Source organism: Carcharhinus amblyrhynchos, chromosome 9 (assembly GCF_965287045.1).
Source record: "Carcharhinus amblyrhynchos chromosome 9, sCarAmb.v2.hapA, whole genome shotgun sequence".
Classification (NCBI taxonomy): Eukaryota; Metazoa; Chordata; class Chondrichthyes; order Carcharhiniformes; family Carcharhinidae; genus Carcharhinus; species Carcharhinus amblyrhynchos.
This window is the reverse complement of record NC_137332.1, coordinates 46,072,915-46,096,424: the sequence shown is the minus strand read 5'-3', so window position 1 is coordinate 46,096,424 and position 23,510 is coordinate 46,072,915. Positions and strand designations below refer to the sequence as shown.

The window sequence follows — 23,510 nt, the reverse complement described above, 5'->3', positions numbered from 1 at the left end:
TTTGTGACCCTTGAGAGATTCTGGAAATGTCACCAATTAGAGCAGGAGAGTGAGACTTTCTCCAGAGCCCTGCAATTTTTTCCCTTCATGTTTTATCCAATTCCCCTTGGAAAGTTCCTAATGAATCTGCTTCCATCGTTTCAGGCAATACATTCCCAGCCAAATATTTAACATTGTCTCAGAAGTATTTAATCAGTACATCAAATGTTTTTCCTATTTTGTTATGTAATCTTTGGATTATATATGAAATTGATGGCAATTTGGGAAGCGGGCTGATTGCAGCACAGAGATTCTCTGCATTACAAGCTGAGGTGTTAGTGAAAGAGTGCAATTAAAGCATAATAAGTTCACATGATTGTTTTCAATCTAAATGTGGTTTTGGAATTTATAATAAAAAGTTGGCAAAGGTACATACACGTCACATTTCATTGACCAGCTACGCAGAGAAGAACAATGTAATTCAGTTGCACAGCAGGTGCCAGAAATAGGAGAACCAAGCTGCTTCAGCTGGAATAGCAAATCTGTTTTTTTTTAAATAAAAGCATGCTTCTTGAGAATAGCTGCAGAGGAGGGAAAACAAACTATGTTCTGTAACATGCCCCAACAAACTATTTGCCCAAAATGATGATCCAATAGGTTCCCATCACCCCTCAAAATCTAAATTTCAAACCCTAAACCCAAATTATACAATAAGTGCAATATTAGTTTAGTTCGGGCTGAGAATTAGGGTGAGGAAGACCAAAATTACAGACCAGGTTGTAGAGACTCCATCTTTCATCAACAATAACAACCTCACTCTGGAGGTTGTCAACAACTTCACATACCTTGATTCAACATTACCAGCAACCTATCCCTTCATGCTGAAATCAACACTAGGATTGCCAAGGCCACAGCCTTGAGAAGTCAAGCGTTGACTAACAGCAAACTAACCCAAAGTACAAAGCTTGGAGTTTATCATGCCTGTGATATCAGCACCCTCTTTTACAAGAGGCCGACAATTTATACAAGCCAAGACAAGTAACTGAACAACTTCGACCTCCACTGGCTCAGACAAATATTGAGCACTTCTTGGCAAAGCTGAATGTCAAATTTAGAAGCATACCAGCTCCCCAACACATTTGCCCTCAAGTCAGCAGATACTCCATTGAGAGTCAAATGAATGATGAACACATTCCAAAGACATGCTCTATGGCAAGCTTGCTATTGGTAGAAGACCAATAAGTCAACCACATCTACATACAAGGAGTAGGATTCTCCTGCTGTGCTCGCCCCAAAACCAGAGAATCCCGCCTGAGGTCAATGGACCTTTGCGTGGTCCACCCTCTGCCCACTACAATTCCTGAGGTGGGCGGGACAGGAGAATTCCCCCCAAGCCGTCTGCAAACGAGAATTCAAGTTGAGCAGGAACTGAGTTGATGCACATCAAGTTAACGCTGCTAAGTGGAGTGCCTGGAGACATTCAGTGAGGAAGGGCACAAAAAGGAGAGAACAACAAAAGAAGTAACCAGATATCAGGAAAGACAGCTCATTGGAAGCAAAACACAATGTCGATCTCGGACCAATACCATTCATCTGCGCCAGCAGTAGAAGGAATTGCCACTTGCAAATTTGTCTTTACAGGTACCAGAGACAATTATCAATACAAAAGCGATGCACATCCTGGGTGCAAACCATCATCACCCAAGACAGACATTAATTCAAAGCTTATTCGATGTAATTAACACAATAAAATTTAGTATTAAAAATAAATTTCCAAGTAATTTAATCAGCGCATGTCCAACTTAAATAGGCCTATCCTATTGAAACCAAATAAAATTTACCAAGGTGAAACAAAAGTACAGATGAGAATTAGATCGCAGGCCAATAAATATAGACTTTGAACTTATCCAACATGTACAAAATGTCAGACAGAGGAAATGCATGTCATCCACTGATGACATGACTTAATTGTTTGAGTGATAAGGAGAGGCTGGATAGACTGGGACTTTTTCCTCTGGAGCGGAGAAGACTGAGGTGTGACCTTATAGAGATCTATAAAAAATGAGGGGCATAAATGAACTAGTCAATATCTTTTTCCAAAGGTAGGGGAGTCTGAAACTAGCAGGCATAGGTGAGAGATACAAAAAGATCCACAGGGGCAATTTTTTCATTCAGACGGTGGTGAGTGTCTGGAACAAGCTGCCAGAGGTAGTAGTAGGTGGGTACAATTTAATCTTTTAAAAAGCATTTAGACAGTTACATGGATAAATTGGGTATACAGGGATATGGCCAAATGCAGGCAATTCGGACTAGCTTAGTGGTAAAAACAGGGCTGCGTGGACAAGTTGAGCCGAAGGGCCTGTTTCCAAGCTGTGAACCTCTACGACTCTGACTCTAATTTGACAAATCAGTATTGTGCTTGCCTATTACAGTCTATCATTACAGCAATCTGTATGTGATAGATCTTAAGGGGGAAGACGGTGGCACAGAAGTCAATATAGGGATCCAGATGACCAGGTTCTCAGGACCTGAGCTCAAAACCCATCACGGCAGATGAATTTAAAACCTAGTCTCCTTTAAGAAAACAAAATCTTGCCACCTTTACATGGCCTACATGCAATTACAGATCCACAGTAATGTGACTGACGCTTAACTGCCCTCTAAAATGGCCTGGAAAGCCACTCATTTCAAGGGCAATTAGCAACAAATACGAGCTTTGCCAGCAATGCCCACATCCCATAAAAGAATAAAAAATGAAAATACTATATTGTTGACTTCTTTTGCTCCCTATTACTTTACAAAAAATGCCTACAGTTTAATAATGTGCACCATGCTTTTTCCAGGAACTCAATCTCGCCAGAACCAATTTCCTATAACCCAACAACAGAAAACATTTTCAAAGAACATCAGTACTTTTGCTCTTACTACTGGTGAATATGCAGCATTTATCACTACAATGCATGCCTAGTATCTGTTATCCTTTACACTACAAGGACAAAAAGGAAACTAAAATTTCAGTGAATATATATCTTATATAAATGGCATCCTGGAACATTACCTCCATCTGTGAGGGAGACATGCATGCCACTGAATAATGCAGTTACCTTCACTTGTGAAGTACTCTGTTCAACTATGTTTCAAGTATTTTTCCCTATAAATAGCATATCAAAAGAACTGCAGCATTAAATCATTCAAGTTTTATAAAGGAGGTCTGCTGGAGTGTTTCCAACTGGTCAGGCAAAAACAGTAAATTTGTAACGGTGTTTTGGTTTCACAAACAAAAGTCAGGATCGCAACCCCAGGAACCAAAAAACTCAGCTCTACTTTTCACTGCTCAATTTAGCATATCAACTGCTGCAAATTTCTCACCCTCTCCACCCTCAAATCTGTCACTTATTTTCTTCTTTCTATCCTCATTCATTCCACTTTGTTACTGCTTACATATATGCATCTACTGCCAATCTATTCCCACTGCATTTATTTCTTGTTGCCTACATACTAAAAGCATTGCCTTAATTCATAAAATGCTAATAGCATAACACCTGATAACAACAATATAGTATATAGATACGAGAAACGTGAGGGATATGAGAAAGTTCTGGTTGGTTCAAAAAGGGGAAAATCCGAAGATATTCTATAAGTATATCAACAGGAGCAGGATAACCAGGGAAGGAGCAGGGCCCATTAGGGACCATGGGGGCAATGGATGGAACCAGAGGACATTCCTAAGAGCGTTGAATGATTACTTCACATCCCATTTCACTCAAGAGAATGAGGACAATGATGTGGAATTCAGGAAGACGGAGTTCTGAGCAAACTGACATAGGGAAAGGCACGATTTTGGAGATATTAGCAGGCTTAAAAGAGGACAAATTTCCAGGTCTGCTATGGGAGGCAAGGGAGACAATTGTAGGTTCTGACCCAAATTTTTAATTCCTCTTTGGCCATGGGGGAGGTGCCAAAGGACTGGAGAACAGCCAATGTGGTTCCACTATTTAAAAAGGATTGTAGAGATAAGCTAGGGAATTTCAGAAAAGTGAGTTTCACATCAGTTGTAGGGAAATTATTGGAGAAAATTCTGAAGTAGAGAACCTATCTCCACTTGGAGAGGCAAGGCTTGATCAGGTATAGTCAACATGGCTTCATTAGAACAAGGTCATGTCTAATAAATTTGAATTAATTTTTAAGCTGGTGACAAGGTGTGTAGACAAGGGTAGTGCAGCTGATGTAGTTTATATGGATTTCAACAAACCTTTTGGCAAGGTCCCACATGGGAGACTTATAAAAAAGGCAAACATACATGGGATTTGGGTAATTTGATAAAGTGGACTCAAAATTGGCTCAGTTGTAGGAGACAGAGGATGGTGTTAGAAGGCTGTTTTAGCGACTGGAAGCCATCTTGTGGAGATGCCGGCATTGGACTAGGATAAGCACAATAAGAAGTCTCACGACACCATGTTAAAGTCCAACAGGTATATTTGGTAGCACAAGCCACAGCTTTTGGTGTACTGCCCCTTCATCAGGTGAGTGAGAGTTCTGTTCACAAACAGGGCATATAAAGACACAAACCCAATATACTAACTAATGGTAGGATTGTGAATCTTTACAGGTAATCAAGTCTTAAAGGTACAGACAATGTGAGTGGAGAAAGGGTTAAGCACAGATTAAAGAGATGAGTACTGTCTCCAGCCAGGACAATCTCACTAACTGTCTCTCCAGTTCAAAGCTGGAGACCAGGAAGTTACAGTCCCTCTTTATTCAAAATGGGCTATGTTTTACACACACATTATGGCTTTAAGTCAAGCAACAATACCATCATCTCTGAACAATGATTGAACCATATGACTAATGAATAGAGTTGTCAAATGATGGGTCAAAGGAGTGCAATTTTCTGCACAGCGAGGTTTTGATTTAGTCAGGCTGCTTGGTACATTGCCCACTTTCACAGGGAAAAAAGAGCAAAAGAAACAGCATTGCTCAAATTGAAAAATTTGAAAAGGCCTTTGAACGGTTTTCTACCTACCCGTTAATCTGCAGCATGACCCAAATTAGGGGGTGGAAAAATTACTATATAGCAAATTAGTGATTATCTTTAAATGTATACCCTCCTATTCTATCATATCCAATTTTTTCTTTCATTATTAAAATTTTTGTTTCTAATTTCTTAATTACATATGAATCTTTGAATAATGCCCATCTCCACAAAATATTTTAACTTTCCAATGTAATATGGCATTAACCATAATCGTAACCACAAGTTACGATTGTCTGCTAATATCTTCAACACTGCTATGATCAGACGATGGAGCCGGACCTGATACCCACAGCCAGTCTATAGGTCCCAGCTGCTTTATGGTAATCAGTACTTCCATTTCTATTATCAAGTCAATTCACTGTCTAGTTTACAACTTCTTCTACTTGATCCCATAAAGGACAAATCAACTGAAGATTATCAAAATCATTTAGATGCTGTGCCTTGATCGTGCTGCACTACCTGGACCTCACCTGATCTGAGACTAAGTGCATAATCTTCTAATCTTCACCCCCCACCCAAGAATTTAAATGTTTCATACCTTCATGAAATAGAAAGGGAAAAACTATTCTGCAAATTCACGCCGACAAGAACCTACCTTTAGAATTGACAAACGATGTGGCTATCCTTTCATTACCCAATATCCCCATCAAAGACATGAGGTAATAATCCTCTAATTAGCAGAATTATAGTTCTCACATTCTTTTACATCACAAACCTAAGTTACCTTAGAATAATCCCCAGGTCCAGAGGACTTAGGAACAAAAAAAACATTGTTACAATGCTTCAGTTTACATACATCCAAAAGTACTCTAGAGTAGTAACTGTTACGAATAGGTGAAATGACTGCCCAGACATTACCTCTGATAATAATGAGTTGAGCCATCCAGTATAGTGATGTACAATTAAATTAAAACTTGGTGATTTATATACAATATAGAGTTAATTGAGTCACTAGTATAAACATCGCATGATATTTTTTGTACAACCTCACTTGTACAAAATATGAGCCATGATTACAGGTCCTATCACTTCAAGATATGACAAGTAGAATAATTCCATATATACCATTACAGTCAACAATTAGGCAGTTCAATCTAAAAACAGACATTTTGATGAAAGTTAAAATCAAGTAAACATATTGAAGCTTTTTTTTACCCTAAGAAACCCAGCGTTTTGGATCTGCTATCCAAAACCTTCATTTCAACGCTATGCTCAACTTTTAGGCCAGAGGTTCCTGCAAAGCTCTGAGAAGCACTTTAGTGGCTGAACAGGCAGTAGCACCAAACACACAGTGTCCTTTTTCAAAGGTCAGATTATCTAGGTCACACTCAGTCCATTCCAAAGTTGAGGAGACTAGGTGAAGTGAGTTACACAAAGTTCGCAACTGTAGGATTAATATTTGGATCCAACCACAACTGATGGGATGTAAATTCTTTTGACTGATAATCAATTATTTTCAGCAACACTTGCTGTGATCTAATGTGCATTAGCATAAATGCATACAAGCAATCAGCAAGGAAATAATTAGGCATTTGTAGAGGTGGATAAATCAGTCATGAAGTGTTGAATTTTTGATGTTCTACATTGAGTATCAGCAATATGTACTTTCAAGTCAGGCGTAACACAAGGTATTTGCTGAATTCCAGGTAAAGCTCTTTTAACATGATGAAATTTTCATCTGAAACACAATTTCTATTAAGTTTCTTTCACCTGAACCACCAGCAGTGGGGGCGGCATGGTAGCACAGTGGTTAGCACTGCTGCTTCACAGCTCCAAGGTCCTGAGTTTGATTCCCGGCTTGGAACACTGTCTGTCTGGAGTTTGCACATTCTCCTCGTGTCTGCGTGGGTTTCCTCCGGGTGCTCCGGTTTCCTCCCACAGTCCAAAAATGTACGGGTTAGGTTGATTGGCCATGCTAAAATTGCCCTTAGTATCCTGAGATATATAGGTTAGAGGAATTAGTGGGTAAATATGAAGGGATATGGGGGTAGGGCTGGGGTGGGATTGTGGTCAGTGCAGACTCGATGGATCGAATGGCCTCTCTGTACTGTAGGGATTCTAAGTTCTAAGCAGTGTGACTGTAAATATATACTGCTGGGATGTAAAACTTTGCAATATCTAATTAGAATGTCCCCCATAAAAGGTTTTGATTAAATGAAAGTTTCACTCATGGGACAGGAGTTCAATTATCTTGCAGTTTTATGAGATCCAGCACTTGAAGTTCCTATTCTCCACGGTCTGATCAAGTTCCCTCCTAACACCAAATGCAAAGCCACCAAAAAACTTCGAAGATGTGCAGAATATTCTGTCCCACAAGAACAGTTTTGTTATGCTCTTATTTTGTAATAGAACACTTACATGTTCTAAACTTTTCTTTCAGTGCATCCAGATCTTCTTTGAGGGCAACCTGCATCCAGACCAAACCTACACAAGCCACTACACAAGCAGCTAGCATAACAAATGCACACAGTGGATAGCAAATCTTGCAGCATCTTACGTAGCCTCTCCTGCAATAGAAGAAAAAACTCAAAATGAGTATGTACCATTTAGCACTGTATAAACACTGACATTTTCACCCCAATTAACTTGTACAATTTATTAATAAATTTAAGCAATGGACAAAAGTTGAAAAGAGGAAATGTCACCACACCATTTCATAATGCAAACAATTATAATTGTTCTTTTTGTCCTGTTCATTTCCACTAATCTGTGAATATTTTTGTTGAGCTAGTAATCAACCATGTGTGATATTGCTGATAGGGCGGCACAGTGGTTAATGCTGCTGTCTCACAATGCCAGGGACCCAGGTTTGATTCCTAGCTTGGGTCACTGTCTGTGTGGTGTCCACACATTCTCCTTGTGTCTACATGTTTCTTCCAAGTGCTCCAGTTTCCTCCCATAGTCCAAAAGATGTGCTAGTTAGGTGCACTGGCCATGCTAACTTCTCCCTCAGCGTCCCCTAACAGACGTCAGCATGTAGCAACTAGAGGATTTTTGCAGTAACTTCATTGCAGTGTCAATGTTAGCCTACTTGTGATACCAATAAATCTACTTAAAAAAACTGCTGCTCCCTTAAATTTTAGGCTCACTCAGTAAATTTAATGAAATTACAAGCAAGCTTTCAATGCAAGTGAAACTTGCATTGTTTGTTTGTGTCTGTATTCTGCATGACCATAAGAACATACATAAGAAATAGGAGCAGGAGTAGGCCATCTAGCCCTTCGAGCCTGCCCCGCCATTCAATAAGATTATGGCTGATCTGTCATGTCTCAGTTCCACCTTCCCGCCCTCTCCCCATAACCCTTAATCCCCTTGCCTATCAAAAACCTATCAACCCGCGTCTTAAATATATTTAGCGAGGCAGTCTCCACCACTTCAACGGGCAGAGAATTCCAGAGATTCACCACCCTTTGAGTGAAGAAGTTCCTCCTCAACTCCGTTCTAAACCGCTCCCCCTTTATCTTGAGGCTGTGCCCTCTAGTCCTACTGTCCTTTGAGCGGGAAGAGTCTCTCCACCTCTATCCTATCCATCCCATTCATCATCTTATATGTCTCAAGGAGATCTCCCCTCATTCTTCTAAACTCTAACAAGTACAAGCCTAGTTTATTCAGCCTCTCCTCATAGTTCAACCCCCTCAACTCCGGTATCAGCCTAGTAAACCTCCTCTGCACTCCCTCCGAGGCCAAAATATCCTTGTGTAAGTGCGGCAACCAAAACTGCACACAGTACTCCAGCTACGGCCTCACCAGTGCCCTGTACAGTTGCAGCAAGACCTCCCTACTTTTATATTCAATCCCCCTCGCTATGAAGGCCAGCATCCCATTCGCCTTCCTGACCACCTGCTGCACCTGCAGGCTGGGTTTTTGCAACTCATGCACAAGGACCCCGAGGTCCCTCTGCACCGTCGCATGCTGCAGTTTTTTGCCATGTAAGTAATAGTCCTTCCTACCAAAGTGGACAACTTCACACTTGACAACATTAAATTCCATTTGCCAGTTCCTGGCCCATTCGCCCAGCCTATCTAGATCCTTCTGCAGACTCTCCACACCCTCCGCACAATTTGCCTTTCCCCCAATCTTGGTGTCATCAGCAAATTTCGACACCCTGCACTCGGTTCCCTCCTCCAGATCATCTATATAAATGGTAAATAGCTGAGGCCCCAGCACCGACCCCTGGGGCACCCCACTAGTCACCAACCGCCAATCCGAATAGCACCCATTGACCCCCACTCTCTGCCTCCTATTTGACAACCAATCCTCTATCCACGCTAACACCCTACCCCCAACTCCATGTCCCCTGACCTTCTGCAATAACCTCTTGTGAGGTACCTTGTCAAACGCCTTCTGAAAATCCAGAAAGACCACATCCACCGGCTCTCCTCTATCCACTGCCCTAGACACATCCTCATAGAACTCCAATAAATTAGTCAGACACGACTTCCCCTTAACGAAACCATGCTGCGTCTGCTCTATCAAACAAACCAGGGCAGTTGAATCTGTGACTTGGCACATACTGTAGGACAGCAAATCACACAACAGTATCACAGAATTTTACAGGACAGTGGAGCCCATTTAGCCAATTATTACTGCTCTAAAAGAGTTATCCACCCAAATGCCCAATTCCCCTCTCAATTCATTTATCTACTTCCCACTTATGGGAATATGTAGTTAGATGCTCAATTTGAGTATAAACAAGAAAATTCTATTCGATACAATAGCTGAGGGGGAAAGGTAGATGGCAAGGGTACTGAGCTTATGAATGAGGACGAAGACAATGGTTTTGTTTGATCCACATTTCTCAGCAGTAAATTTCATTAAATTATTTATTTGGTTGGGCACATGATCATGTTCCTGTTCAACTAACATTGCTGTTTAATGGTGTCAGAGATTTTTATTTTGAATCCTCATATCCAATATAAAATTGCAGCAGAAATCCAAACACTGACTGTAAAAATCATCTTTGTTTGCATCCCTCCAGTCTGAAAAACAGTATTTTGTCCTTTAACCAACTTCCAATTCATGCTAATAAATGCCCTTTAATGTTGAGTCATAAATGTTAACTTTCTTTAATGTTAAATGACTGCAAGCTCCCACTAACACCTGAGGAAACAGCTTTTTAAACAATACACACAACATCCATTAAATTTTCTTTATCAATACATTCATTCATTTCCTTGAATAACTCTCTATGTTTAAGTGCTGGATGGGGTGCCAACCAAGCCAGCTGCATTATTCTGGGTGGTGTCAAGCTTCTTGAATATTATAGCTGCTGTTACCCAGGCAAGTGAAGAGTATTTCATTATACTCCTAACCTATACCTTGTAGATGGCAGGTAAGTATCAGAATCTGCAGAATACCAGCCTCTGACCTGCTCCACAATGTTTATATATAGCTGGTCCAGTCAACGGTGAAACTAATTCTCAGCATATTTTTTGATAAAAGATTCAGTGATGATAATGACAGTGAATGCCATGGAGCAGTGATCAGACTTTCTAGTTTATTTAGTAGTGCCACAAGTAGGCTTACAGTAATACTACAATGAAATTACTGTGAAAATCCCCATTTCCATTACCAGAAATGGTTACTGTCTGGCACCTGTTGCTTGTCATTTATCACTCCAAGCCCCGAGTGTTGCCCAGATCATGCTGCACACTGCCATAGAAGTCATCATATATAGCTCACAAACATGTAGCTCACTAACTCAGGTTTAGGATGTTGCAGTTAGCTAAACTGTCTGAGGAGTTGTGTATGGAAATGAATGCTGTACAATCATCTGCAAACATCCTCATTCCTAGCCTTATAATAATGGGAAGATCACTAACGAAGTAGCTGAAGATGGTTGGGCCTAGTAAACTAGTGCTGGACTAAGACGATTGGCCTCCAAGAACCACATCTTCCCTGTGCTAGATATAACGCCGGTCTGTGGAGAGATTTCCCCCCTATCCCACAAACCCTAGTTTCAAATTTTACTACAAGCCCATAATGTCACAGTTAAATCTGCTTTGATGTGAAGGAAAGTCACTCCCACCTTACCTATGAAATTGGTTTTGTCTACGTTTGGACCAAGGCTATAATGAGGAATCAAGCTACGTAACATTGACAGAAACCTAACCAAACATCATTGAGTGGGTTATTGTTGAATAGTTGCCACAAAATAGCACCGACAACGCTGCATTCAACCACTTTATTGATGATCAAGGGAAGGCTGATGGAGGAATAACTGGTTTGGATTTGGTCTGCTTTATATGGACAGGACATATCAGGGCACCTGATAGTTGCCAATGTTGTAGCTGCACAAGAACAGCTTCGTTAGAGGAATGGCTGTTTCTGAAGCACAAGTCTTCAGTATTAAAGCCAGGAGATTGCCTATAGGCATAGTCTTGGCTGCAACTAGTGGGCTCAGGCATTCGCTGATATCATATGGATTGAATTGGCTCAAGACCAGCTTCTACTTTGGTGGTGACTCCAGGAGGAGGCAGAGATAAATCATCCACAATACATTTCTGACTGAAGAAGACATTCACAAACACTTCTGCCTTGTTTTTTTTTGCGTTCACTCACTGGACTCCACCATCATTGAGGAGGAGGATGTTCATGGAGTCTTCTCACCCAGTTAGAAATTTAAATGGGGGTGAATCTCCAGGCTTGATGATAATAGTAAAACAGGGAATATGTCAGGCTGTGAGGTTACAGATTGTATAGTAATGCAATGCTGCTGTAGCTGCTGATAGTCCTCATGGATGTCCAGCTTTGGGCTGCTAGATCCGTTCTGAATCTATACCATTTGGTGGTGGGTGTGCCACAGATGATGGAGGGTGACTTCAATAATAAGATGGGATATTGTCTCTAAAAGGGCTGTGCAATGCCAGCCATTCTAATCAATACTTTCCCAGATAAAATCATCTGGGGATTTACCCTCATGTTGGTTTTTCGCCAACATCTGCCCATACTGAACTTCCAAAGCAGCATAAGAATGGTCAAGTCATCAGTTTTTGTGATTTTGATAAAAATCGATGATAGTATCAGGAATAACCACCCTGTCCTTCAAAATATTGTAAGAAGTCTCATGACACCAGGTTGCCGGCTTCAAAATATTCCCATGGAATCTTTTAACCCACCTTAGAGTTAACTAGGCCTCAGTTTAAACTTTTCTGACAGTGGAACACTCCCTCAATACTGAGATACTGCACTTGGGGTGACAGTCAAGATTTGTGTTCAAGTTCTAGAACAGGAATTGAACCCACAATCTCTGACTGGCTGGCAAGTGCTTTAAAGTGAACTATAGGTGATAGTATCATACAGCTATGGAACAGTGACTGCAGGGGTCCTTAACACTGATTCATGCTGCCAGATCAGCAGCTTAAGTCTTTGGATTCTTAGTCATGTAGTGCAATTACTATACTATCTTACCCTGGGTACCTTGATCACATGCCTTTCAAGTAGGGTGTCTTCCTAGACAAAGATCACTGAGTAGCCTATAACAATTTTCTGGATAATTGTTGGCAAACCAGTTCCAGTACAATCTTCATAACCAAAAACATCTGAAGAATTGCAGTCAATCTGATTTTGACTGACTTCCCTCAATACTGCAAGTGAGGTATCAGAAACAATGCCGTTCCTACTGCGTTCCGCAGATTGATTTCCAGTACTACTGCTTACTACTCCCATATGCTCAGTTCTTCCAGTCTTCTATAAAAACTAAGATAAATCACCTCATTGTTGTTATTCTCCTATGTTCTATATCTACTTTCTCATCTAATCACCCCTATTCTTTCTAAAAGTCATCGTTGCAGGTACAGGTTGAGGAATGGTAGATTTAAAACTGAGGTGAGGAGGAACTACTTCTCACAGAGAGTGGTGAATTTGTGGAACTCGCTGTCCCATAACACAATGGAATCTGAATCACTAATTGGTTTCAAGGAGATAAATATATTTCTAATATTAAAAAACAGGATAAAGGGATTGGGGGACCGATGGGGAAGTGGATTTGAGACCAGGGAGAGATCAATCATGATCTGACTGAATGGCGGTGCAGACTCGAAGAGCTGAATTCGCCTACTTCTGCTCCTATATTTGACTTTCTTCGTTGTTACGCGTCAGGAAATTTGGTGGACCTGACACGTCTTATCAGAGACCTCCGTTATTATTGACAAATAAATGTACAACCATGGGACCAGTAGAAACAACCGAACGGGGTGGGGGGAGGCGGGTGGGAAATAAAGCATAGTTTTCAAACAGAAGAGTTTGTAAAACTTGCCAAAGGCAGATCACTGTGACATCCCAACGCAGCCTCAGCTCAGCTGCTCGCTCCTTCCTCCTCCAACACTAACAGAAGTTTGCCGAATAGTTTTGGTTTCGCCCGCGGGCACAGCGCCTTTAATTTAAAGGGCCCCGGCTCCTTACTTTGTAAACAGGGAACTGGAGGCTGGTTGAGCGAACTCGTCGAACTCGGAGGTAGATTCCGAGTCGGAGGCCGTGGCCGTGCCCTCGGTCCGCAGCAGCAGCTGGTGGCCGGAGCTTTTCTTCGGCTTCTTCTTCTTGCCGTCACCGGTGAGACCGATAAGCGCGTTCAGCTCCTTCCGCTTCTTCATCTTCTTCTGCGGCGTCGCCGCCTTATACTGAACATCGAGCTGTCCGTGTTTGCTCTCCAGCTTGCAGCGCTTCGTGGCCCAACATATAAACCGGGAGGGTGACAGAGAGTTACCCGTGTGAAGATCAAGTCCGGAATCTTCCACTCACACTGCCCGCCCCTCCGACAGCAGCCAAACTCCACCTCGTCACAAGCCGCTTCCCCATTGGTCAATCCCAGAGGCGCTCCGACATACCGTCCAGCCGCGCTGACCTTCCGACGGAGACGAGAACGCGCGATCGGAGCCAGCCAGGACAGTGCGCCTGCGCAATACCGGGCCTGTAAAGCAAAAACGGTCAGTGCGGCTGCGCAGCACCGGGCCTGTGGAATAGAACCAGTCAGTGCGGCTGCGCAATACCGGGCTTGTGGTGCAAAAACGGTGAGTGCGGCTGCGCAGTACCGAGCCTGTGGCGCAAAACAGTCAATTGCGGCTGAGCAGCACCGGCACTGTGGGTCAGAACCGGTCAGTGCGGCTGCGCAGCACCGAGCCTGTGGGACAAAACAGGTAAGTGTGGCTGTGCAGTACCAAGTCTGTGTGGGCCAAGTTAGTGCGGCTGCGCAGCATCGGACCTATGGGACAGGAGCCTGATAAATAAGAACAAAACACTGGAGATGGAGTGAAAACAGAAAGTGCTGTAAAAAACCATCAGCTTTCGAACGAAACAGTCATTTGAAGTCGAAAAGTTAACATTGTTGTCTCTCTACAGATGCTGGCAGACAGGGAATTTGATGGTGTGTAAGGGTTGTAGATTCTTGCGGCCTGGATGTAAGAACATAAGAACATAAGAAATAGGAGCAGGAGTAGGCCATCTAGCCCCTCGAGCTTGCCCCGCCATTCAATAAGATCATGGCTGATCTGTCGCTGCTCAGTTCCACTTTCCCGCCCTCTCCCCATAACCCTTAATCCCCTCTCCTATCAAAAACCCATCAACCCGCGTCTTAAAAATATTTAGCGAGGCAGCCTCCACCACTTCAACGGGCAGAGAATTCCAGAGATTCACCACCCTTTGAGTGAAGAAGTTCCTCCTCAACTCCGTTCTAAACCGCCCCCCTTTTATCTTGAGGCTGTGCCCCCTAGTCCTATTGTCTTTTTTGAGCGGGAAGAGTCTTTCCACCTCTATCCTATCCATCCCATTCATCATCTTATATGTCTCAATGAGATCTCCTCTCATTCTTCTAAACTCTAACGAGTACAAGCCCAGTTTATCCAGCCTCTCCTCATAGCTCAACCCCCTCAACTCCGGTATCAGCCTAGTAAACCTCCTCTGCACTCCCTCCAAGGCCAAAATATCTTTGCGCAGGTGCGGCGCCCAAAAATGCACACAGTACTCCAGTTGCGGCCTCACCAATGCCCTATACAGCTGCAGCAAGACCTCCCTACTTTTATATTCAATCCCCTTCACTATGAAGGCCAGCATCCCATTCGCCTTCCTGACCACCTGTTGCACCTGCAAGCTGGGTTTTTGCGACTCATGCACAAGGACCCCGAGGTCCCTCTGCACCGTCGCCTGCTGCAGTTTTTCGCCCCGTAAGTAATAGTCCTTCCTACCATTCTTCCTACCAAAGTGGACCACCTCACACTTGCCAACATTAAATTCCATTTGCCATTTCCTGGCCCATTCGCCCAGCCTATCTAGATCCTTCTGCAGACTCTCCACACCCTCCACACAATTTGCCGTTCCCCCAATCTTGGTGTCATCAGCAAATTTCGACATTCTACACTCGGTTCCCTCCTCCAGATCATCTATATAAATGTGGATGAGACGGTGTTGTAATTTATGAATAAGCCTCGAATTTGCAGTTGTAAAATGAGAGCTCACCTGTATTACTTTCACCAATTCCTGGCATGCACCCACTTGCACAGTTGCCGTCAAAAGTTTCTCCGCAGGTTTCATATTGCAATCTTCCTGGATGGACTCAACATTATCACTGAGTTGGTGAAATTTCAACTAACCATTCTCACTGTGAAAAAAAGTTAAATCTTGTTTAGTCAAGACTGACTAGGTGCAAAGCTAGAAGCGATACTCCATGAATGTATTCAAAATCCATTGAGTTTTTAAACAGTGTACTAAATCATAATTACTGATGAAAGCTCTGATTCCGAAAAACTAATATTATAAATATCTAATGCCTAATTTCCTTAGAAGAACATTTTGAATTGCAAATATGTTTTAAATAAAAAAAATTTTCTGATTTCCCACAATGATTGGTGCCACAATTTTTAATTTCCTTTGTAAATAGTCATGAGCAGTACAAAATTGACTATTAATAAAAAAAAGTGACATGCCAAAGCATCATGCTTTGAATCTTGTGCTCTTCAGAATATTTAGCAAGGATACCGAGAAAGAGGAAAACAGTTTATGCTGTGAGAAGAAAATGGTGATTGGTTGACAAGTAGACTTTGATAGAGATGTTGCCATGGAAAATGCATCAGGTGACTGACAACTGTCAAGCATTGTTTGAAATTTAAACCAGGCAGGCTGATCGTGAAATGGTTGTCACTTATTTTGTTGAGATGAAAGAGGCTCAATGTATGTTCTTTCTGTCAACAAAGAACAGGGCTCTGTGCATTAATATATATAGCTTTCAGTAAATGCAAATATGCAACACTATATGAGCCCAAATGACAATCTTAAATTGATTGTTAATTGGCAGTTAACTGTCAGCCATTGGTGCATTCTCCATGGCAACACCTCTACAAATCAGCGTCTACTTGCCAACCAGTCACCACTTGTTTCTCTTACAGCACAAATTTATTTTATATTGTTGCAGATACACATTAAAGACAGGCAAAATTTATTACCTGTATGCATATAGGTCAGACAGTCTCTCATCTGTAATGAGGAGGGGTCTCAAGTTATATTCATTCAAACATAAACTTATGGTTAAATTGTTCAGCAAGTTGTCAGTTTCAACATACAACGTCCTTTGTTCTACATATCAGTTCCCAAGGCCATTTGGCTGTGTCTACTCATTTAATTCCCCTCTATATTTCACTTCCTTCCACTGGTCATGTCTTGCTCCAAATTTATTTTGAGTATGACTCTGACTCAGACAGTGTTACAGCCCCAGCGTATCATAAAATCCCATTGGTCCCTATTTTGTCATGTGTCCCATGATTTCTTCACTTCAATGTAAAATGATGTGAATAATGTTCTCCTTTTCCATCTTGCTTTGCTGACCATGTGAATGGTTCCATATGAAAGGGTGCTCAGCCAATCTGCTATCTGCCATGTCTCTAGGCACCACCGATCCTAAGTAGATGTTGCTAAATTTAAAATGCCATCAGAATATAGGAAATCCACGTTTTTGTGCCCACTAAATCTTTTCTTTCCCACTAACTGCAAAAATTATTTCAAGAGGCAGATCCTAAAATTTCCTCCTGATCTTGGACTACCTAATGCAGTGCAGAGGGGGCAGACATATTTGAGAAACTGCTCTTGTATTTGCTTCCGGCCCAAGGTGGTCATCCACTGGTTTGGATTAAATGTGTCCTATGAGTCATTCAATCTCAATGCCTGCCTCTTTTTCACAGCTAGATCTGTGCCCTGGGAAGTGAATGCACAGTGTCTGTTGTTATTCGTGAGGCACTGTGAGACTGGTGGCTATCTCAGGGACTAGGGTGTGTCTGTTTATTTAAATATGGAATAAAAGTTCCAGCTGTCAGATCAGAACATGGAAAAGAAACTCATTTAAATTGATAAGGCTCCTTTTTTCATAATTTAGTTCTTTTAGAATCATTATGAGAATTGTGACCGATGAGAAAGAGCACAGGACGCGGTTAATATATATCATGAATAACTGAGGCCCAAGTACTGACCCTTGTGGTACTCCACTGACCACAGCCTACCAATTTGAGAATAATGTGCAATTCCTACTCACTGTTCTCTGCCTGTTAACTAGTCCTTAGTCAATTCCAGTATATTATTTCAGGTTTGATAACCGACCTCCTGTGGGGAACTTTACCAAAAACCGCCCGAAAATCCAAGTACTATATGTCCACCTGTCTTTTAATGGTACTGTTAGTAACATCCTCAAAAAACTTGTAACAGGTTCATCAAAATTATATCCTGTTTATGAATCCATGTTGAACCATGCCCAACCTGATCATTATAATACAAGTATCAATTTATCACATCCTTTAGAAGGAATTCTAGCATTTCCTTACTACTGAAATAAGTCTAACAGGTCTTCTCATTTAATTTTATTAATTATTGTCACGTGCATTAGTATCTCCCAATCTCTGTCCCTCCCTTCTTAGATAGTGGGTGATGTTTACTTCCTTGCAATCTTCAGCAATCTGTTCCAGAATTGGTAGAATTTTGGAAGATGATCATCAATGCATCTACTATCTCCATAGCTACATCTCCGAACTCAGACTCACAGAATCTTATAAAATCTCTACAGAGCAGAAGGAGGCCATTCAGCGCATTGAGCCTGCAATGACAACAATCCCACGCAGGAATCATCCCTGTAATCCTATGTATTTGCTCTGCTCATCTCTCTGACACTAAAGGGCAATTTAGAATGGCCAATCAACCTAATCTGCACATCTTTGGAGCATGGGAGGAAACCCACGCAGACCTTCTCCCCATGTCTGCATGGGTTTCCTCCAGTTTCCTCCCAGGCTCCAAAGATGATGCAAATTCCATGCAGACAGTCACCTGAAGCCAGAATTAAATCTGGGTCCTTAGCACTGTAAGGCAACAGTGCTAACCAGTGTGCCATCATGCTGAACGCTCTGGGTATGGAATATCAGATCTTAAAATTTTCCAATACAATCTTTTTGCGAATACTAATTTCCTTAAATTCCTCATTCTCCCTAATCCCGTGGATTTCTAATTCTGGGAGATTTATTGTATCTTCCTCAGTGTAGAGAGAGATAGTCTGTCAAAGTATTTAGCTTCACTGCCATTCTATTCCTCATTATAAATTCTGCTGATTCAACTTGTATTGGACCCATATTTATCTTAGGCGTTTCCTTTTTACAGACCTGTGGGAGCTTTTACAGTAAAAAGTCTGACAACACCAGGTTTTAGTCCAACCTATTTATTTGATAATATACTCACAAGCTTTCGAGGGACACCTTCTTCGTCAGGTGAATGGAGAGTTCTGGCCTCAGACAGAGCATATAAAGCACAGACAGTTTAGAGATTCCTGATTAGAATGCGAATCTTTACACCTAACCTGCTGTTCAAGACCTGAAGTGGCTGATAATGTGAGTGGAAGGAGCACTGATCACAGTTTAAAGAGATGTGTATTGTCTCCAGACAGTACAGTAAGTGAGGTTTTGCAAACCCAGGCAAGTCACGGGGGTTACAGATAGTGCGACATGAACCCAAGATCCCTGTTGAGACCGTCCTCATGTGTGCGGAACTTGGCTATCAGTCTCTGTTCAGCGACTCTGCGCTGTCGTGTGTCATGAAGGCCGCCTTGGAGAATGCTTACCCGAAGGTCAGAGGCTGAATGCCCGTGACCACTGAAGTGTTCGCCAACAGGAAGGGAACAGTCTTGCCTGGTGACTGTCGAGCGATGTTCATTCATCCGTTGTCGTAGCGTCTGCATGGTCTCCCCAATGTACCATGCTTCGGGACATCCTTTCTTGCAACGTATCAGGTAGACAATGTTGGCCGAGTTGCAAGAGTATTTACCATGTACCTGGTGGACGGTATTCTCACGTGTGATGATGGTATCCATGTCGATGATCCGGCATGTCTTGCAGAGGTTGCTGTGGCAGGGTTGTGTGGTATTGTGGTCACTGTTCTCCTGAAGGCTGGGTAGTTTGCTGCGAACAATGGTCTGTTTGAGGTTGCGTGGTTGTCTGAAAGCAAGAAGTGGGGGTGTGGGGATAGCCCTGGCGAGGTGTTCGTCTTCATCAATGATATGTTGAAGACTCCGGAGAAGATGTCGTAGCTTCTCCGCTCCGGGGAAGTACAGTCAGTTTTTATGTTTTCTGGTAGTTTATATTAATATTCTATTCTCCCTTTCTTGCTCAATTTCTAGGACCTCTTATCGTATTTTAAAATGTTCCCATTCTTCAGTTTTACTATTATTTCTGACAACTTTTTGACTTTTTCTTTTCATCCTATATAATCCTCAACTTTCTTTGTTAGCCACAATTGACTGACATTTTGGATTTTTGTGTCTTGAAGGAATGTATAATTGATATAGGCTATGTAATAATTATTTAATGATTATCCATTGCCTGTGTATTTCATGCGTTTGAAGGCACTTTCACAATCCACGTCAGTCAGTTTGCCCCTCATTGCTTCATAATATCCTGTGTTCACATTTAACACCCTGGCTTCAAATTGAGCTACCTCATTTTCAAACATGATGTAAAACTCTATAATTTTATGGTCACTCATCCTGAAAGTCTCTTTTACTACACAATTATGAATTAGCCCCTTTTCATTACATAATACTAAATCTAAAATATTCTCTTTTCTAGTTGGTTCCTCAACAAACTCCTGTAGAAAACCATCCTAATCACACTTTAGTTGAAGCTTGCCTTTGCTTTGCCTGCGCTTGAATTTCACTTGTGACTTTTTTGCTTGCTTGTTACCAGCTTTACTTCCTTCCAATTGGAGCTAGCCTTCAGATTCTCACCCTGAAGCTAGTATAAACCCTCCCTAACAGCACAAACAAATCTCCCAAAAAGGCTGTTAATCCCTGACCTGTTAAGGTGGAAGTCATCCATTTTAGGTATGTCCTACCTGCACCAGAAACAGTCCAAATGCCTCAGAAATCTGATGCCTTCCCTCCTACACCAATACTCCAGCCACTTGTTCACTTGTTGAAACCTCATGTTCCTCTGTTCATCAGCATTTCACACTGGAAGTAATCCTGAGGTCAATGCTTTTGGGATCTGCTTTTTAATCTCCTTCCTAACTCCCTAAAATCTACTTCAGGACCTCATCCTATTTCCTACCTATGTCATTGATAACCCTTGTCGACCACGACCCCTGGCTCTTCACCATCTGTGGATATGCCGTCGTTGGACTGGGGTACACACAGTAAAAAGTCTGACAACACTGAAACCTGGTGTTGTCAGACTTTTTACTGTCTTCACCATCTCCCAGAACAATGTCCTACAGCTTCTCCATGACTTCCTTCAACCATCAATTAACCTCAATGGTGCTGAAAATCAATTTATTTAAATATGGAATCAAAGATCCAGCTATCAGATAAAGGGCTACCCATCACCCTCCTCCAGCCAGCTGAGTTCATTTTGATTTCCCTCCACAGTTGAGTGCACTTCAAGCCCTGCAGGAAGAGTCTAATCCTGATTATCTTGTGGTTTCACTTTGATCTTTTACAAGGCTCTGCAGTTGTTACAGATCAAAGGCTTCCAAGTGCAATGAAGAAGATTCAAATAATTTCTGCTTGCTGGGAAGCCACAGCAACTTCAGATCAAAGCTGTGCGCATACATTGGGCCTGAGTGCACAGCTGACTGGAAGCTCCCCCTCTGCCCCACTTTGTGAAATTGTGAAATCTGCTCTATCAGGGGACTTCAAAGGGGTCTGATCTCACTTGCAGCTTCTGACAGGAGCGAGGAAAATCTTTGCTGTAGCATGGAATGCTGCAATGGTTTGAAACACTGCACGGTTACCGAGGGATATGGAGGTTAAAGTGACTAGGCCACTTCAGAATTTGTACAGTTAACAGGCGGGAATGTAGAGCTTGATCACAGAGCTACCTGAAATCACCATGCCAGGTATGATCTTCAGATCTGCCAGAACTAGAAGGGGCAGTGCACCCACATGACCTCCATCCCAGGGGAGAGTAGCGGGTTCAACTCTTGCCCTCAACCTGAAACCATCCAAACTGCAGGACCCTGAAGGACCCTTTCTCTGCAGCAAAGGGGCAAATGGCCACTGGACCTACCTCCTTGACCCCGCCCCCCTCAGGGCCCAAGGCACCAGGCCAGGATGTCAGTGTCAGGGGGCAGTGCACTATAGACATTGCCAAGGTGATTGGCAAGAAGGGAGACTGAGTGGGAGATGGCTTGAATGGGAGGGCTTTAAGGGGGGGCAATGAGGTGGATCTGACAGAGCAGGAGGGCCGAGTAGAGGATCGTGTCTGCGTGGTGTGGCAGAGAGGATACCTCTCATTGCTGAGGGGTTAGTAGTTCTTCCTTGATTTTCAGTGTTCAGCACAGCAGATCCTCACTGGTGAGAACCTGTACTGAAGCCCACTCGTTGCAGTTCTCACTGGGGAGGTGGGTGAATAGCGAGGGCTGTTTGATTCAGGCTGCAGGCCCACTAATGATATTTAAATAGATGTATTTACATATTAATAGGCTTCATGCCCACTGTGGATGGGAACCTGTTCAGTGCTGGCAGTGCATCCTGGGAGGGTTGTGTGGCTTTGGTGCTCAGTGCAATACCCACTTTCCCACCAACTTCCGATTCTCTGGGCCATTGTGAATCATGATCAGGGCTAGCAGACCTGGAGAGTCCCTCCCAATATATTTAACTGACATTTAAATATGCTAATGCCAACGTGGGCAGCACAGTGGCACAGTGGTTAGCACTGCTGCCTCACAATGCCACAGACCCAGGTTCAATTCCGGCCTCAGGTCACTGTATGGAGTTTGCATGTTCTCCCTGAGTCTCTGTGGGTCTCTTCCGGGTGTTCTGGTTTCCTCCCCAGCCCAAAGATGCGTGGGTTAGGTTGATGGGCCATGCTCAATTGTCCCTTAGTGTCAAAGTGAATGGAAGAGTAAATGTGTAGGGTTTCAGGAATAGGAGCTGGGTGGGATTGTGATTTGTATAGACTCAATGGGCCGAATGGCCTCCTACCTTATTGTAGGGATTCTGTGATGTGAATGGCCGCCTTCTGATCTGGTTTGGGCCATTGCTGGACAGGAACCAGATTAATCGGGGCACAAAGAGGGAGAATCCCAAAGGGGGTTCTCCCCAGCACTGAACATGCTATGGCCCCTCACTCATGATTCTCTGGCCCCAAGTGGCCTCAGCATGATCTGGACTCAATTCTGTAAACCTCAGAGAACGGAGACTTCTTTGGTCTTACATGCCCCACCACAGCTGCCAGTGAGAATGGAAAATTTGGCACTTAGCCAAATCTTTGTTCACAGCAGGAAGACTGGAGAATCCCAGCCACGGGAGAGGTCAGAGAATCCGTCCCTTAGTCTACTCATAGGACAGTCCCTTAATCCCAAGGTTCAGTCTGATGGACTTTTTTTACTTTCTCGAAGGCAAATACATATTTTCTTCAGTATGGAGGCCAAAGCGGCACACAGTCCTCCACGTCTAACCTCACAATGGCTCTGTGCAATTATGTTAAGACTTCTTTACTCTTGTATTCTGTCATTTCCCTTGTTCCATACTTTTGATGCCCTATTCTCTGGTTTCCTAATCAGTTATCCTCTCCTCTTGTCTCTAATACTTTACCTCATCGATGCCCTTCATGGGTGCTTCTTCTCCATAACCATCTCTTCTCTCTCATGCCATCTTATATATATGCATACTTGTTGATCTTTCTACTCTATCTTTACGTAAGTATTTTTTTGCATATTCCATCATACATATACATTTTGGTCATATATACACCACAGGAAGAAATATTCTAATGTGGGACGGCTCCAAGAAGCTTAATTAGCTGGAGGCAGGCATTCTGCTGCTCATTCCGGCCTGAAAGCCAATCTGGCCAGAAACTCTTTAGTCCCAGCTAGCCACTGGGAACAGTAGGAGGTATTATAGTGCAGTGGTAGTGCTCCTACCGCTGGACTAGAAGCTCCAAGTTTGAATCTAGTATCCAGACTTGGGGGCCGTGGAAGCAGCATTCATAAGATGGTTCAATGGGTTGATGATCAGATTAGGAATCCTCCCCTCCCCTGCTGT

General features: G+C 42.6%; 1 protein-coding gene across 4 annotated transcripts in view; it reads right to left on the bottom strand.

Moving 5' to 3' along the window:
- efcab14 (EF-hand calcium binding domain 14) overlaps positions 1 to 13,880 on the bottom strand; it is a 78,584-nt gene extending 64,704 nt beyond the window's left edge. For all 4 annotated transcript variants that reach the window (XM_080195561.1, XM_080195562.1, XM_080195563.1 and 1 more), the window contains exons 1-2: positions 13,418 to 13,880; positions 7,373 to 7,521 (exon numbers count right to left, since the gene is read on the bottom strand). In XM_080195561.1, the coding sequence (XP_080051687.1) occupies positions 7,373 to 7,521; positions 13,418 to 13,605 (337 nt within the window). In that variant the 5' untranslated portion in view covers positions 13,606 to 13,880. The remainder of the gene's footprint in view (positions 1 to 7,372; positions 7,522 to 13,417) is intronic.
- Between the last annotated feature and the right edge of the window lie 9,630 nt (positions 13,881 to 23,510).